This window comes from Aphis gossypii, chromosome 3 (assembly GCF_020184175.1).
Source record: "Aphis gossypii isolate Hap1 chromosome 3, ASM2018417v2, whole genome shotgun sequence".
Taxonomy (NCBI): Eukaryota; Metazoa; Arthropoda; class Insecta; order Hemiptera; family Aphididae; genus Aphis; species Aphis gossypii.
In genome coordinates this window covers 20,397,952-20,416,192 of record NC_065532.1, presented here as the reverse complement: position 1 = coordinate 20,416,192, position 18,241 = coordinate 20,397,952, and the positions used below count along the sequence as shown (strand labels likewise).

General features: G+C 28.9%; 1 protein-coding gene across 2 annotated transcripts in view; it reads right to left on the bottom strand.

The window, feature by feature from the left end:
* Positions 1–18,241, bottom strand: part of LOC114119884 (uncharacterized) — a 141,108-nt gene that overhangs the window by 57,573 nt on the left and 65,294 nt on the right. For both annotated transcript variants that reach the window (XM_027981610.2, XM_027981609.2), the window contains exon 4: positions 4,938–5,005. In XM_027981610.2, coding sequence (XP_027837411.1) covers positions 4,938–5,005 — 68 coding nt within the window. The remainder of the gene's footprint in view (positions 1–4,937; positions 5,006–18,241) is intronic.

Genomic DNA, 18,241 nt, shown 5'->3' with positions numbered 1-18,241 from the left:
ATTTTTGTTTTTACCGTATTAATATTATTATAACATGTTTCAGTTGAAAATATCCAATGTCATGTACAGCATGCACATGTAAAAGCGTGTTTAAAATAATACAATAAAACAAAAATTATGATATTCGTTAATATCAGCACAATTTTTTTGTAGCTGATAGCGTGTAATAATCGAAACTCAAAATAAAATAAACATATTTTGTTGTAATCACCATATATTATTATCGAATTCATAAAATTCACAAATACGCAACTTTAGCCGCAGTAAAATCAATCATGATGTTTAAATATAAATGGAATATTGTAATAGTATAATACAGCATATTTTAGTATAACACATATTTTTTAGAAATAATCAAGTTAGATTCTACATTATCCGGTACCGGTTATCCGTGTGAAATAACAACTTAAATTGTTACATTACGTAATTTAAAACAATGGCTATCTATTATTGTTATTTACTTATGTTAATTCAGTTATTGTATACAAAATAATTATTCAAATACAATTAATCTAAAAAAAGGAAAAAGGTAACTGTTCAACTGTACTGTACCATAATGTTTAGCATACATCATCATTAAGTCTGTTGATATAATGCGTTGCATGTGTTAAATTTATATTCAATGATTAGCCATTAAGCACAAAATAAGATTTAGATAAAAGACGGTTTGTCAGCCTATATTACTAAGAAATTACTATATGATATATCAAATTGCTATTAAAGTAATTGATTTTACTATAAGTAATATAATATGTTGAATTTTTTTTTTTTGAACAAATTTTATTAAATTAATTTTATTGTATATAATTATTATTTAATTATTATAGTAAAAAATATTAATATATTATGGTATAAATAGGCAATACGTTATACGTATACAAATCTCAATACTATGGAAAAGTCATGTTAGGTATTTTCGGTATATACATATTAGGTACATATGTATGCACAAATTTAAAATACAAAAAATATTTATGAATTCTAATTAAATAGAAAATTAACTAAAATATAAATCATTTAAATATGCAATTTCATCTAAATTTTAACTTAAAACTATCTACTAAAAATATATTTTTTTACTTAATTCTTTACTTAGCAATCTTTTACAATTTGTACAATAAGCTTAATCGATACAATAACATACAGCACGGACATAACAGATACGAGTTTAACTATGATATAAATTTTAATAAATTTTCGAATTTCATCAGAGCTTGAAAGAAATTAATTAAGCAACGATCAATGCACACAAATTTGTGTGGATTACAAATCGACATCTCTGTCTACGAAAAAATTAAATATTCGGAATTTTAAGAATTAGTTAAATAAGTATATTATTATATTATTTTAGATTAGTACTTCGATATTTTATTTTCATAATAAAAAAACTACAGTTAAAGTGATGTAAAAATTATATGATATTTAAAAAATACAATATACAGTTTAATATTTGAAATAGAACTCATTATTGCAAATCATGAGTTTGAAGGTATAGTCTTGTTTTGTCAGTTAAATACAGATAATTTTACGAAGTAGAATTAAAAACATTATATTTTATTACGACGAATTTGTTTGTTGAAGTCAGTCTCCAGGAAAGGTTAGTATAGTTTCATTAAATCTAAAAGTTTAATTTCTAAACGTAGAAATATGTATGAGTAGGTACACTTATAAAGTAGTAGTTTTTACCTAAAGTTCAACCAGCTTGTATAGTGATTAACTTCAGAGAAACCTATGTAGTACATTGCAAATTTCCAAACTTTAAGGTTGCTAACTTTTAGATTTGCAGATGTTAAAAGTTTTATCAGAAAGGAACTTTGTTTATGGTAGTATATATACAAGAAGACAAGATGTGTAATAGTTATTTATTATAAGAAAACGAACGGGACGATGTTTAGAGTATTGACAAATACAAACAAGATAAGTAATATCAAAAATGTATTAATAAATATATTTTTTATAAAATTATACCTAATAATATTCCTTAGATTATTATCATATTATATGTACTATAATTTATATAGGTCCATAATCAATAAATATTTTACACATTCGGTAGAAAAAAAACACATTTATGTTTGACTTATCATAAATTCAAGACAGTTGAATTGTTGGAAATCACAAGGAATTGAACAACAAAAAAGAAAAGAAAAATATTTTTTTACGCAAGATTTTTGCATTATACTTGGCTATTCACTGTAACGTATTCAAGTGGAAAACCCTATTTAACAGTGTCATTTCTTATCATGACAGATTGTCGGTATTGAATGTTTTTGTATACAGGAAATTTTTTTTCTGTTATTTTACGTTTTTGAATATATTTTCATACAGCACAGGTGACTGGTACAGAAATGTGAAATAACTTTTTCGTCAATAAGTTTTATTTTTTGTTAGATTGGACCACATATATAGAATTAACGTTGTCATTGTCATGTTGCTACGGGCAACTATGATGGTGGTCCAGTGGGATAGGCTATTAGTTAATGGAGTCCCGAGGATTGTTGTGCAGAAGCTATTAAAGACGGGGAAAGACTTGGCAGCGAGATGAGGCGGAGAGACGTGTAAGTAAGGCCCTGGGGGGCCCTAAGCCGATTTAACAGCCAAACTCTGCAATTTCTATGCTGCTGAAAGGTGCACCAACTATGTATGCTTTATGCGTGCGTTTGTGCGTGTATTAAGTTACTACAGGATTTTTCTATCAGATTTTAAACACGTGTATTTAATTCAAAAATATGACACGGATGATAGGTATTGGGTTTGAGGTGACTTAATTTAACAACCCTTTCGACTCTGCCGTTAAATAAAACTATTTCACTGTAAACGTATTACGGCTGCCAGGCTATTAAGCTCCCAACCATAAAACAATAATTTAGAATAATGGTTCAAGTAGAGAAATAAAGTGGTAAAAAACAAGAGGACGAGATATGCAATATGCATGAACCAGAAACAAAATAATGTGTTTATATATACGAATTTTAGTCAATATTTTTCGTTTCAAACGAGTAATATCATACGTTGTCCAAGGTTTACAAAATACGTCGATTTTTTTACGAGGTACTTCAGGGAATTTAAGGTTTTAAGAGATTTTCTGGTTTCACGCGAATTTTCAGATGTCCGTAAGAATGTTAGGAAAAACCGATCACGTTTTTAGATAAAAAATATATATTTTTTTCCCTCCTGAACCTACATTAAACTTTATGTACTTTTGGCTACACTTCTTTTGTGAACAATGATTATATTATATATATAGGAAAAAATCTTTTTTTAATGATAAATTAGTAAAATATTAGTTAACAAAAAATGTAAACTATAGTAATAGTTTGTACATCTATGAACAAATAAATACTATACAAGAAAAATGTTTCTTCAATTAATACAAAAATATTGATTTATTCAAATATCTAATAATAGGTGTTATAATTATGTATAGGAAATCATGTATTAATATTTAAAATATGTACGTCTCAAAATATTACTAAAATGAACTCAATATCTAATGTTATGTATATTTCCTTTTGATATTAATTACATCAAATGAATCGAACACTAATATTATATTTACACAGGAATTAAGATAAATTGAATTGCAATATTCTATTTATAATAAAATTAAAGTAATTGTATAAATTAGTAATTAAATACTTGATTCATTGCAAGTTAGCTTATGCATCGAATTGAGTTAATTATAATTACTAGCTTTTTATGTTAGCTACACAGAGTTATTAAAAATGATTCATCTGATTTTAAATACTTATATGTTTTAAGGTTTTAGGTTTAGAGCAGTGGTGCCTAACCCGTGGTCCACGAAGGTATAAAAGTGGCCCGTTACAAATTTTTTTAAAAAAAACTTTTTTTTTATCTTATTGTATTAGCGATTTTTTCTGACGGACATTTTATCAATATTAAACATTTTATACGATTTAATATCTATATCAATCGTGCACTTAAAATAGCGTTCAGATCAAACTATTCCTAATATGTATCTAAAATATGTAATTTTTTCATTAGTTATTAAAATATATGAAAACAAGTTTAATATATATCTACCTATTATTATTATTATATATTGAACAGTATTATGTATTATGTGTAACAAAATAATATTATTAGATTAAGATTGATATTATTCATACTAATAGTACTTTTATATTTGGTGGCCTGCTTGAAGAAAATTGTTTACCACAGTGGCCTGCCGAAGAAAAAAATTTGAGCATCATTGGTTTAGAGTAACATAGGTATGATACATTAGATAAAAGAATAATATTTCAAATGTATGTAGTTGTACCAAAATAAATGTTCTACGTGTCTTCCCTGGGTCATAGGAACAACATCTCATACACATATGTAGTAATTGACTACGCTAATTTTTAGCTCATCTTTGGTCGATAATAGTTGTATGTATATAGTATCTTTAAAATTTTTACAAGTAATATACAAACTATATCATTTACCACAATCAGTATATGTGAGATAAAAATAATAAACAATTTGAATGCGAGATTAAGAAGCTACACATTAGTTACACTTAGCACTATATTAAATGGATAATATTTATTAACTGTGACTTCAACTATATTTTCCAATAAAATAGTGCAAGTGTTTTAAAATAAAAAGAAATAAAGAAAAATCAATCTAAATTCTAAACATTATAGATTTGGAATATATAATTAAACGTACTTAAAAAAAATGAGTAAGCATATATGCGTGTGTGTATATATATAATAGTGATATAAGGGGAAGCAGCATCGCATACTGCGGAAAGGACGAAAATGTTAATTAAAAAGTTAAACTGAAAACTAATTGTTTGTCGGTTAAATGAGTTTTTTTTGCACTGTCCTCTACCCTATACTATTGTTGAACAACTTAAATTCAGTTAGAAAATAAATCGATTTTGGAACAAATTAATTTTAAAGACAAAAATATTTTATGCTAAAACTCACTTTCTTTGTACTGTATCACGTTCTGGTGTTTTTCCGTGATCACCAAACACCTTCTGCAGTCTTCTTCCCTGCAACGAAAAAAAAAATCAATATACATTTATACATTCATTTAACTTATTCAGCTCTTGTCTCATACAAAAGTGATTAAAAATTCCACTGTTTAAAAAAAAAAGTAATAATTCTTGATAAGTAAAACAATATTAGGCTAAATTGAATTCCCGGCACCATTATTGCCAGACCGTCAGCGGCTGTAGCTGGTAACTGTGCGCGAACAAATTTGGTTCTCCCCGTTCTTCCTTTTATGACTAAAACTACTTTTTTCCCCGTCGGTATTGCGGTACTTAATTAAGAATTAATGAACGGTCGGCAGATCCCTTGTAAGACGTGGCCTGTCGGTTTCTGGGGGATAGACGTTTTTCCAAGGGCGTCGCCATGGAATGACTCGCCTGGGGCCCATAAAACATCTACTCCCCGACTATCCGTTGCAGCTTCGTATACACCTGTCGATGTCGCCGAAATTTACTCTATACGAGGACCGTCCACCGTTTACACGCGACCAAGACCTTTTAATGAAAACCTATAATATGCTTTTAACACATGGGACACAACGTACACAGTTGTAAAGGGGATCGCAACAATTTAGAAAACTATTTGAATTTAATTTCGAATACGATCCAAAACATACAAGGATTTTCATACGAAACAGTCAGGGATACGAGTATATTATGTGGACCATTATGTTTGTTTATGATGACAACTAAAAGTTTATAAAATTAAAATTGTTCGGGGAAAAAAAAGTTACTCGTAAAATGATAAATAACTGTAGAGCATTCTGAAATGAAATCAACACATTTATATTCTACAAAAATGTCACGTATTTTTATTAATAACACAGTGGATCGATTTAAGAGTTATTCAAATGTAAAAATATTTTGATACCAAGAAAAGCTTTCAATTTATGTTCTACAACAAAACACTATCATGATATATAATATATTATGCATATTATTGCTTTACAGTTAACATATTATAGAAGCTTGTTCGGTGCAACAAATGGTAAAATAAATAGTGGAAACATTTTATGATTTTTAAGATTAAATAATATAGATATTGACAACACGTATTAAACAACTATAATAATTAAAAAAAAAAAAAAAATAATTGTTTTATTATTTATTATTAAATTAATTTTTAAATAGTCTTTGACAATTTTACATTAACACTACAATCAAAAAAACAATTACCAAGATGACATAATATGATTACTTTTATTTAAAGAAATTTATTGAGTATACCTAATATTTAACAATAAGTAATAACTAAAATGAATGTTGCGAGTTTACACAAATTAGTGTTCTACAAAATGCATTTAAAATAAATCTAAACAAATAATATCATACGATTTTAAAAGTAATCGTAATGTAAAGAACAATTTTGATTTACGAAATTAAAATATTTTAGAAATAAATTTTTAATTTTGGGAAGATTTTAAAGTACTTATTACAGATAAACAATAGAGTTTAATATTATGGTAAACGTTATGTGTTAATTTTTCAGATTATGATGTTATAGCTAGGTACCTACACGTTTTAGAAATTAACTAAAAATTTAAAAGATTATTTTTTAAATTACAGACCAAATACAATTTCAAAAACTTATGATATATGTATAGTCTCTTTAAATGTTTAGATTTTTATTAAGGAAAATGAAAACAGACAAGACTTGAAAAAAAAATATTATTGTAATAACATTAATCAAACACTATTTTACTTAGTATCTAAAATATAATATAGACATTAGACAACTATAATTTTAATTTGTCTAGGTAGATTTACTATATTATAGCATTAAAAAAAAAATCTTTATAAAACAGAACTATAATTAAATAACGTATTTGTTCAAAGATTTAGGTACGAATCATTGAAACATCTTAAATAATTTATGCAAATCAAGTTGTATAGTTGACACCTGTTGGTTGTTTGAATTTATAGTATTCATCAACTCTAATCTCTATAAAATAAATTCCAATAGTCACTTGATAAAATATATAATATAACTATATTACTTTTAAAACTATATTATAAAATATAATATTAAATACCATTATATAGCCATATAGGTACATATGCATAACTACAAATACAGCAATAATATACTTTTATACAGTAAGAAAATATTTTTTGCTCACATTATGAGAATGAGAATATTTTAAAATTAAATACATACTACATATTGAAAAATGTGAGGAATTTATTTCCAATATTTAAATTGTTTCATATCAAGTACTATATTTTGCGTTTGGTGTTAAAAATGACAACTTGAAGTATCTTCTATAAGCTTATAGATTCATATTAAACATTCAAATAGATATCTTTTAAAATAGCTCTATGTATTTATTTACTATAAGCCTATGGCTGTATAATAGTATAATACTATAATACATATTATAATAACTCTATAAAATATAATATGTAAATAAAGTATACATGTTATTTGTATTAATATAAGTTATATTATTGAAATTCTATTATTTCCCTTATTTTATTTGTTATATGAACCAACATAATATTATATTATATGGATCGACATACATATAAGTGTGGATGTTTATATAAAACAGATTTTCTTTAATATTACGATGTTTGTCTTTATTTCATATATTGTTGTTTATCTTTCCATCGCGGGAAAAATGAAGTACACGAGACCGAAGAATATGACTTGTAAATAAATACATATATGTACAGGTAATATCAATGATTTCTTCGGTGGAATAAGCGATATTTTATTCGATATATATTTTACAACGGGCAGGGATTTGGTTTTTTTTCTAGATTCTGAATAAATATAATAAAATAACCATTTTAAATGAATCTACAAAGAATATTTTATGCACATTGCTGTACTATACAAGCTATTCTTGATCCGATTATATAGTATGTTTTTCCGGATTAAACTTCTTATATCACAACATCATACGTGAATCGAATGGCATTAAACGTTTTAATGGGACGCAGTGGCGTTCGCAGAGAATAGCTCGTACGTATGCGCTATGAAAAAAAAAATAAACGCCGGCACGCTGCGATTGATCGACAAAGTATTATACTACTATAAATTGTACGATTTTGCATAGGTACGAGTTCTAAATTATTTCGTCATTTGAAAATATGCCGATTGTCGAAATATAATGAATAGTATAATATCACACGAATAAAGGACGAATTAAATTTGATCAACAGTGATATTAGTCATAGCCCATAGGATTTATTTTCAATAATTAATATATAACATATAAATAATTTTTTTTATGATTTAAAATGTATCTCTATTATATAAATGTGAAAATGAAAACCAATGTAAGCCTTTGATGTCTATGTTCTCGGAAACTACTGAACCGATTGTTATGATTTTTTTTTTAAAATTGAAGAGCTAATTGTGGAGAAGATTTATGGTATTTGATCGATTCTCTAACTTAATAAGCAAAGGAGTTATCAATTGTTATAAATAATAATAATAATGGCCTGTTACGTAGACTTGGCAACATGGCAAGGTTATTCGTTGTTAATCGTTGTTTATTCATTAGATATATTCTGAAATGCGTAGCCATTTATCAAAATGAAAAGGAAAATTAATTTATATTTAGACAAATATTGCCAAAATATTTAAAATATAAAAATTATTTAAAATATTTTCGATAACCATAGTAACAAGTTTTTATTATTATTATTTATTTTTCCCGTTTTTGTAACATTTTTCACTGATGACTCGCTCCTATTGATCGCAGGATTAGGTGCTTATATAAAATTTTATGATATGTAATGATATGTAATATAATGACGTCACTGTCCAGCAAGAAAATAAACTATATTAGGTCGCTATTGGTTATGACTGAATATAATAGTTATAGACCTTTTGTTATATTTTGTCAAAACATTCAAAACCATAATAACAAAAATAAGAATTAGCGAAATTAGTCAATGTCCACAGTAAATCTCAAAATCACAGCAATAGATTAACATAACAATATGAAAACCACGAGATGGCACATTATTGTATTTTATCCACTGTAGTAAAAAAAATTGATATAATTTTGAAACTTAAGGGTTAAATATTATAAACTTACGTATACATCTCACGGGGTCCGCAATCCACCACGGGTGGATTGCCTACATGATAATATACTGCTCGCATAATCATAAGTCTCATGGACAACACCAAGCATAATGACTATAATATTATTATTGACTAACTCACTGACAGACAAACGTAGAGTTTGAACAATGATTGATCGATGCTTGCAATTTACACAGTACATTCGTAAAATCGTACCACAAATTTAGTGTGTAATAAGAAAGCATTTTACAAAATTCGTATTTTAAAGTAGTGCTTGCAAAATTTTTTTAAAAATCAAAATGGTCAATGAAAATGTCTTAGTTTTAAACACCGTTAAACCGAATATTAAATAACAAATTCATCAAAATTCGAATCATATTACAGAAATGGCATTTTTAACGGGCAACGAAGCGCACGGGGTCAGCTAGTATTTTATACATTGGAAATAATCGAAATCGGTAGAATACTAGAATAACCGGCCGACTAAACCCCGTACGGTGTGATATTTGAGTCATACACAATTTGGTCGATCATCATTTATAAAATATGTTTTTATATCATACTCATACGATGTATGATAATCCCGATGACACGTCAGTAAATCCTTTAAACATTCGGTGCATTTTTGATTTTATATTTCGGTGAAAACTGATGGCGAGCGATACTACGAGCTACATATCTGTATCCGCGGCTCTGAAAAACTGCCATTATTTTAGCAGAGGTTTAAATCCGTCCCGTGTGGACACTGACAACACTTTATTACGAAACTGACTATACCAATAATTGTTATTATTCCCGAGGGCTTTGGCGAGAGCCGCTACAAACATTTGACCCCTCTGCAGTAGGAACGCATATATAATAATATACAACAATATTATATTCACGTGCAAATCGATCAGCATACAAAAACATTAATACATTTAACTTTTACGGGTTTTTTCTTGTCGGTAACAACAGTTTGTAAAAAATAAAAGTCCATTTAATTCTGCATTTTTTTTTCAATCGGCAATATCGTAAATCAGTAAGGTGGTCGACCGGTTTAAAATAAAAACAATGTACATACATATATATACGTATACGCACCTCCACTACCACTCCTATATAAATACCTAACTCGTATTACTACACCAGTATAATACAACGACAAACCTGGTGTCGTTTTTATCCAAGAGTCGTATTCAATATATATAATATAAAAACCTACCACGGTTCGACGTAAATCGCTGGACAGTTTCCAACGGCGACCGATGGCCTGCAATGGCGGCTAGGTTAATTTATCACCATTTACACACACGTGCTCACACAAAGTGTATACATTGCACACCGATCGATCGGAAAAAGCTTTAGAGCTGACGAAAGCTTTCTCCGTACATATGTGTGTGTGTCTATATATATATATATATATATATAGTGAAATATCTACGCCGATTACGATGACTATGTACCCCGCCCAGCGCACAATGGGTACTCGCGACGTGATAGCGACCACGGGGAAATGCGATGAGGGCGGATGAACGATTCTCGACTATTTCTGTTTGACGTTATGTGTTGCGTATATAAGACTACGGTACCGGGTGAGAGGTGGGGAGAGTTAGAGCGAGAAAATGGGACGCAGCGGGGAAAAATAGGATGATATAAGGCTGCGGGACGGAGAGAATATAGGCGGAGGAATACCCGACAGTGGTTTTTACCAGAGATCTCAATCCCGAAACGTAAAGACAAATGACAGACAGTTACGGACGACAACGTCGTCTTTCCAAAGTTCGAAACAAACTGAGAAAAAAAAACACGAATAAAAATGGCTGTTGGGTCATTCTTATTCCGTGACATAGCCTCCACCCATCTAGAAAGGGTAAGCAAAAAATACTCTTCTGAAATCCATTATTTGCGGTACTCTGCAGGATATTTTTTATCGGTGTTCAGTGTTTCCGAGTCGAAACCCCACCGGGGTGGATGACTTTGTATCCACCTGTTGTGGGACGATTCGTATATACCTCTTCAAACTTTACTGACAAACTTAAACACTTGACAATCTAACACTTTATAAATCACAGGATAATGAAATCGAATAAATGACTGTAGGATATAGAAAATACAAAATATATGTGCTCGCAGATTTACATAAGTACAAGCTAAGTGACAAATAAATGTTCAAAAACTATTAAGCTTACTACTTTTATTGATTTATACAATAATATTTGTAATTTAAATGTGATATGGTATGTGCTCACAGAGCATGTGTTGTATTTTATCTGTTTTTAAAATTTAGAACGATACTACCTATAAGAGAAATATATAGATTACAATAATATTATTTTTTTTTAAATTATTTTAATGATTTATTTTTCTGATTTTTAAATATAGCTTTAAAATAAGTAGCATGCGTAGTAGCGAAATAAAAATAGTGTCAATCATTAAATATGTATACAATTCATAGTAGTTTTTCTCTATAGGTATATTGTTTTATTTAAAACAAAAAAAATAAATATAATTGTAGTATGAAAAAACTCATTGAAAAATTTAAGTTATTACTGTTATCATTTATTCATATTTAAAAAATTATGTTTCACACGTCTTGTTTTACACAACAAAATGAAAATTTCAGTTAGCTAGACGTTTCCTTATTAATTTAACGTCTCAGTTATAACATTTAATGTCTAAAAGTCAAGACTCTTGGGAAATTAAGTCACATTTCAAGAAAATAAAAGCTTACAAAATTGAAATTTTATAATAACAATTTTCAGAAATTCAAGATTAAAAATGAATAGTGCAGTATAGAATATTCTATGTTTGTAACAGAGCTTTGATTGACATAACCACCACTGCACATTTTTATTAATACAATAAATATTAAAAATTAATATATTTTAAGTATCAAACAGTTGTTTTAGGATATTTGTTACTACTATGGTTTCAAATAGTAATACATTATTCTAAATTATTAAGTTAATATTTGGAAGGAAAAAACACAGTTGCGGTATTATAACTGTATCCACTGTTCTCAAAGTATAATAGGTATACCTTTATAAATTCTTCAAAAATATATTTATAAATAATCATATTGGTAAAGGCAAACATATGAGTTTTCTGTATAATATGTAAACCATATTTTTACATTTTTAGCTTTAACCTTCTTTATAATAACATATTTTTAACCACTATCCCCAAACGTACCTAATTAATTTAATGGACATTTCCCCTCTTAAACTCCTCCCATTCCATTCTTGTATATTATCCTTGAAACGTATAATATACATATTATACTATATATACACTTATATACGCATAAAACACTAGGGACAAACACAATAATGATATTGCGCGGCTGTACAAACACATAATATTAGGGTTAGGGGACAAATGCGATATTTTTGATATTAATATTGTCGACCCGGACAGGCACAGTGTACGCGTGGCTCCTATATTTTTATTTTTTCCCCTAACTATTATTTTTTTTTCACCGTTATATATAACGTTTCGTGCCAAGCAGCATTTCCCAGCGTATTAAACGGGGAAAACCTACACGGGTTATCATTACTGAATTCAGAAGAACATCACGCGAGAAGAGACAAATGGAGTGGTACTCCCGGGACCATTCCCACGTTTAATCACTAGGAATAATAATGAAGTAAACACGAATACTAGCTAGTAGGGCGCACGGAATACCCAAGATTTATGACGGCTATGTTCGCTAAAACGTACTGTAGAAAATGGTAAGCGTGGTTCAAAAAGACCACGAGATCGAGTTTTGGATATTGAGTAACAAATAATAAACATTATCAAAATAATGTCTAACAATCAAATCATAATTGCTTACTTTGAGAATAAAATAAATAAAGTTAATTGTATAGTGTTGTTTTACAGGTCGTTAAATATATAAATAGTATACACTATACGCAATGTATATTGTATAATGTATATATATATTAAGTTGTATGATGAGATAAAATTAACTAGAAATTATTGATCAAAATAAACATTGGCAAAAAATGTTGAATAATCTATAGTTTATTAACCTTGACGTAGCTAGCCTAGCTATATTAAGAATTAAAACAATGAAATAGATTACGTTATACTCGCTTTTGTTACTTTCGTTCAAATATCAGATGAAATTAATGATTATTACACATTAAAAGCTCGACTTTCTATCAAAAAGGACTTTTTAAAAAAATTCTATAAGCCTCACATAATATATCAATATAGTGTAATGACTATAATGATATTTAAGAAAATCGGGGATTGATTTTGGTACATTAACAATCACACATTTTCAATATTACATAGTTATATAAATTATTTGTAAATCCTATACCTTATAAAGGACAATTGTAGTATATTTTTTATGTATTATAAATTCCTAAATGTATAGTTCATGCTACCTGGAAATCTGATGCAAGCTATTCATTTTACAGACTTTTTATCAGACACTTTTTGTAACCAAACATTTATATAAAGTCCATATATATTATACAGAGTTATGCTTATGACTGGTGTATAATATAGTAAAGTAGAATTAACGGTGAACCGGGCTTTGGCCAGTCGTAAATCTTAGCGACACCTCTGCCCCAGACCCTTCGGACAAATTATTAGACTTACTTTTCTCGAGATAGGGATAAACCTTTACCTTTAATTTGCATTCGGACACCATCGTGCCTATGGCATCGTATTTCTCCCTAATTCGGATTATCACGTTCCCCAAGAGCGAGATTTATGACCACGTTTTCAAAATGTAATGAAAAAATTTTACTTGCATATGCTTTAGTTTTAGAATAAAATTATATTTATCTTAATATATATATATTCATTCACTAAATATATTACTGAATATATTTGTGAGATTAGGCATTAATAATCTTCACTAATATTGGTTTTAAAAAAGTATAAAAATATAATTTAAGATAATATGTAAATAACTAGTATTTTAATAGTTTTACTTATAGAAGTATATATAATATTATAGGTAATTAATAATTATTATTTTAAGTAAATTAATTGAATTTAATGTTTATACCTCGGGGCTTTAAATATATTTAACTTTTTAAATGCAATTAAAAATAAAAAGTTCATAATCAATTAAATACAAAATAGTAAATATCATTAATTACATATTGATGTAATTTTCTTACCATGGTTTCGTCTACTTTATTTGTATCAACATATATCAACCAAACTCAAAGGGTTATCTCTTAAACAAAATGTTGAGGGTATATGGCCAACTGAAGAATCGATTGCTAATACATGGGGTCACGTATTTCTAAGTGTCGCATGTTTATTGACCCGGCAGTTTGGGAAAGCCCCAAAAAGCCGAAGTCCCAGCATCTTTACTTATTCACAATATCCCAGGGACACAAGATAAATATTTCAAAGTTCCGTTTTGTCAATCCCTATTCCCCACTCTACTACCACCCTATTTACCACCGTCATCCTTCTCTATGTTAAGTCGCAATGCATATTCCTAAACCTTAATATAACTTTTACAAGATTAAACGTTAGGGTTGTGGTGACAAATCGGGCATGTCTTTAACATTTGGTGCCACAAACTTTCAAACCAGTAATGATCCTGCATCAATTCAAAATGCTTATATATATATGAGTACAAGAGATGGGTTATTGGTACGCGTGTGATTAGGAGGGGGATCTTGAGATTAATCGGGCATGATTATTCCTCAATCCATCAGTGCATCGTATGGGGTAACATCTGATGATGATGATTTAGTTTTCAAAACAGCACATGTTGTTTACTCCCTATGCTTTTTGCGTGCCAACGCGCATTTCTATTGGAAATAATAGTTTTTACTAAACAATTAAAATGCGAACTTATATTAATACAATATATTATACTCACATAATAATAATTTTAATTTTTTAATTTAAGTTAGAACAATTTTTATTCTTATACCTTAAAACAGCTAATACCTAACATGAAATTATTATATATTTTAGTTGCTTTGTTAATGGTTAAGTATTTTGCTACGAAAATAAATTTTCATTATTTGATTCAAATTCTAGAAATGTAAAACGGCATAATAAAATAAATTGATACAATGCAACATCAAAAAGGATTAATGAATACAAAATAATTTAAGAAACATTCAAAAATTAAATTCACTAAATATTAATAGAATTAAGTGGGACGTAGAAAACTGCCTCATGAAAGCATGCAAAATAGACAGTCACGGACAGAGAAAGAACACTGGAATACACAACTGAACCACAAGCGTTTTAGTTTAACCCCAGGGCACTGTGTCTGTCGGCTCACCCGTTATCGTTTGACTTTACCGCGTAATTCCGTTTGTGAACTCCAAACGCGCGTACACCGAGAAACTCGATAAGCTCCTTTTGTAGCTTATCGAGTTCTAACGATTTACCGCCACCCTGTTGTATAAGGAGCGGAGGTTACGTCGCTTTGCGTATCTGGAGAGCACCAGATTACTATTCAAGCAGATGCGAATTGTGGAAATCGCAGACAGGAGGAGAACAAATATTCATCATTTAAATAATCCTCGGCTTTTCCATACGGAAGTAACACATTTAAAGATTAAGCTACTAATATCGGCTTATTAACACTAATTTGGATTACAACGAAATTAGTAAAATATAAGTAAGATAAATAATAAATATATCAAATTATTTATAGGTAGTTGTAAAAAAAAATACATGCACAACTTCCTAATATCTATGCATATTATTATTTATGCATTTTGGTTATCATAATATTTTCTATAGATTTATGAGGGAACTTATGTTAATATTATAATTTCATAAAACATCAATAAATATATATATACATATAGTAGAATAATTTATCGATATTTAACAATATGTATTGCAGGCTACTTGATATTAAATTAAATTAAATCAAGTGCTCATCATCATTTTTATAAATGTCTAAAAAAGTTTCAAAATAACAACTTATTAATTTACATGTGTGAGTGTAAGCGTTTTCTACCCGTTGAAAGGAACAACGGATCCTTTGTTGGGAAAATGGGATAACAAAACCGTTTCGGTAGCCTCAAGTGGAAGTAATTGTGGTTGAACAGATTTCCCGGGGGAATGAAGAAGAGGAGAGAAGAGATGAAGCTTAAACAAAAGACAAGAGAGAGGCATGATGAGTTCACCCAGGGGATCCTGCGCCTTTTTAACGGTATGACGTACTAGAGTAACTCTGGTTCCTCTTCAACGACTATACGACTGTACGATGGCCACTCAAGGGAGTATATGGTATTAGTTGAATAGAAAATAAATCAAACATCGATTTTTCAAAAAAAAAAAAAAAACAACAACTACATTTAAAATCTAGGTACATAAGCATAAAAAAAATGAATCAACTAAAACAAAGCAAAACCATTGAAGTTTGCGTGTGAAAATTTAGTACAAAAAATAAACGGTAAAATTGTTGAGGCACTAACAATAGAATTTTATTGCAGTCTTTTCTAACACATTTCCTCTGGTTGGTATTGTCACTATAGAAGAAGAGCTGTAGAAAGTTTTCCACCCTCTCGTAGACAGCTCACAACTTCTGCCATAAAAGAAAACGATTTCAGAATTTCGATACTCACAGAAAAAAAAGCAACCTCCATCAGCCTTTGGAATGTTTATAATTCTTTTGGATAAGCCAAATAATAATTTATGCTCATAAACATACACAGTAAAAACCACAAAAGAAAACTCAAAAATTCTTTAACTCCCCTTTATATATTATATAAAAAAAAACCTCAACAGCCCTATTCGCTTGAAGAGACAAAGCCCTTAAAAATAACCAAATACAACTTTTGAATGTTTACCTGAGCAATATAAATATATTAACAAAATAACAAATCGTATTACTAAACAAAAAAAATTACACCGGAAACGCAGCAATTGAATATAGTTTTCAACATCCAGTTGACACAAGGGGAGGTTGGCGTATAATAAGAGTCGAACAATAATGAGAGCTATGCGGAAAGTACAGGTCATACAGTAGCTATACACACAATAGGAAAAGTTGAAGGCAAAACGGTACAAAACGTACGGTGACATTAAAAGACCATTCACGTGTGCACCGGACAGCGGGGAATAACGCGTCTGCAGAGAGCCTTGCCTCGAGTTTCTCGTTTCCCTCGAGGGTACAGATATATATATATATATATAACAAATTTATTTCTATACGGGAAATCGTTAAAATCCTCCCCACGACCATTATCGGTTCCGCATATTATACAGTGCAGTAACAACATAGAGCACACGGTACATATGCTCGATGACGCGGTTTATAAGATAAAACTAATGTACTCGCATCATATATAATTTCGTATGCTGATTATTGTACATGAACCCAAATCACATTATAACTAACTATATCTAGCTATGTACAATATACCTTCACGTATTGTGGAAAATAGCAAACAACATCATATTTCCTTCTGAAATACTATTATAAATGCACTATGTGTAAATAATACGCATATTATGTCCTATGGGTAATCTATTATTTTTATGATTATTATAATATTAATAGGTATTAATTTATTTTACTAAATCCTGCACGATTTTAACCTGATGGGTCCCCATATTTTTAAAGTTCATAAAACTATTGTAATGTTTAGTTTAACAGATTATTGTTATTATACTGATCACTGTAGCTTTAGTATTAACATCAACATTTTTTTAATGGAAAATATAAAAATAAATGTTAATTGTATTAAATGTCGTTGAGTATAAAATTATGATCGTAAAAAATAAATAATAATAAATAACATATTAATACCTACATTATATAAAACTTTGTAACAAGTACACATAATAAATATATAGGTATAGGTATAATAACCTACGGAAAGCTAAAAAAACACACGTGGTTAAATTTAAATAATGTAAGTAATTATAACTATTATAACAATGGAAAACTAGTTACTAGAGATGTTTAAGAGAAAAGCGATGAGTTATATGAGGTCTCTTCATTATTATTGAATGTTAGTTCCCGTCAATGTGCATGCGAATACTTAAGTATTCCCTTCCCACTGTCACAGGCTACATCAAGTAATCCTCATATACATATGATATATATATTGTTATAATGGCTCTGGCTCATGTTTGGTTAATAGTTTAGCTATAAATCGCAGGTCTAAGCACATTGACAGATTTATGGCATTCTAGTTTCATACAAGGTTCTTACCCTTGAGTTATTGTTGGATACTGGTTCAGATGCTCTCCTT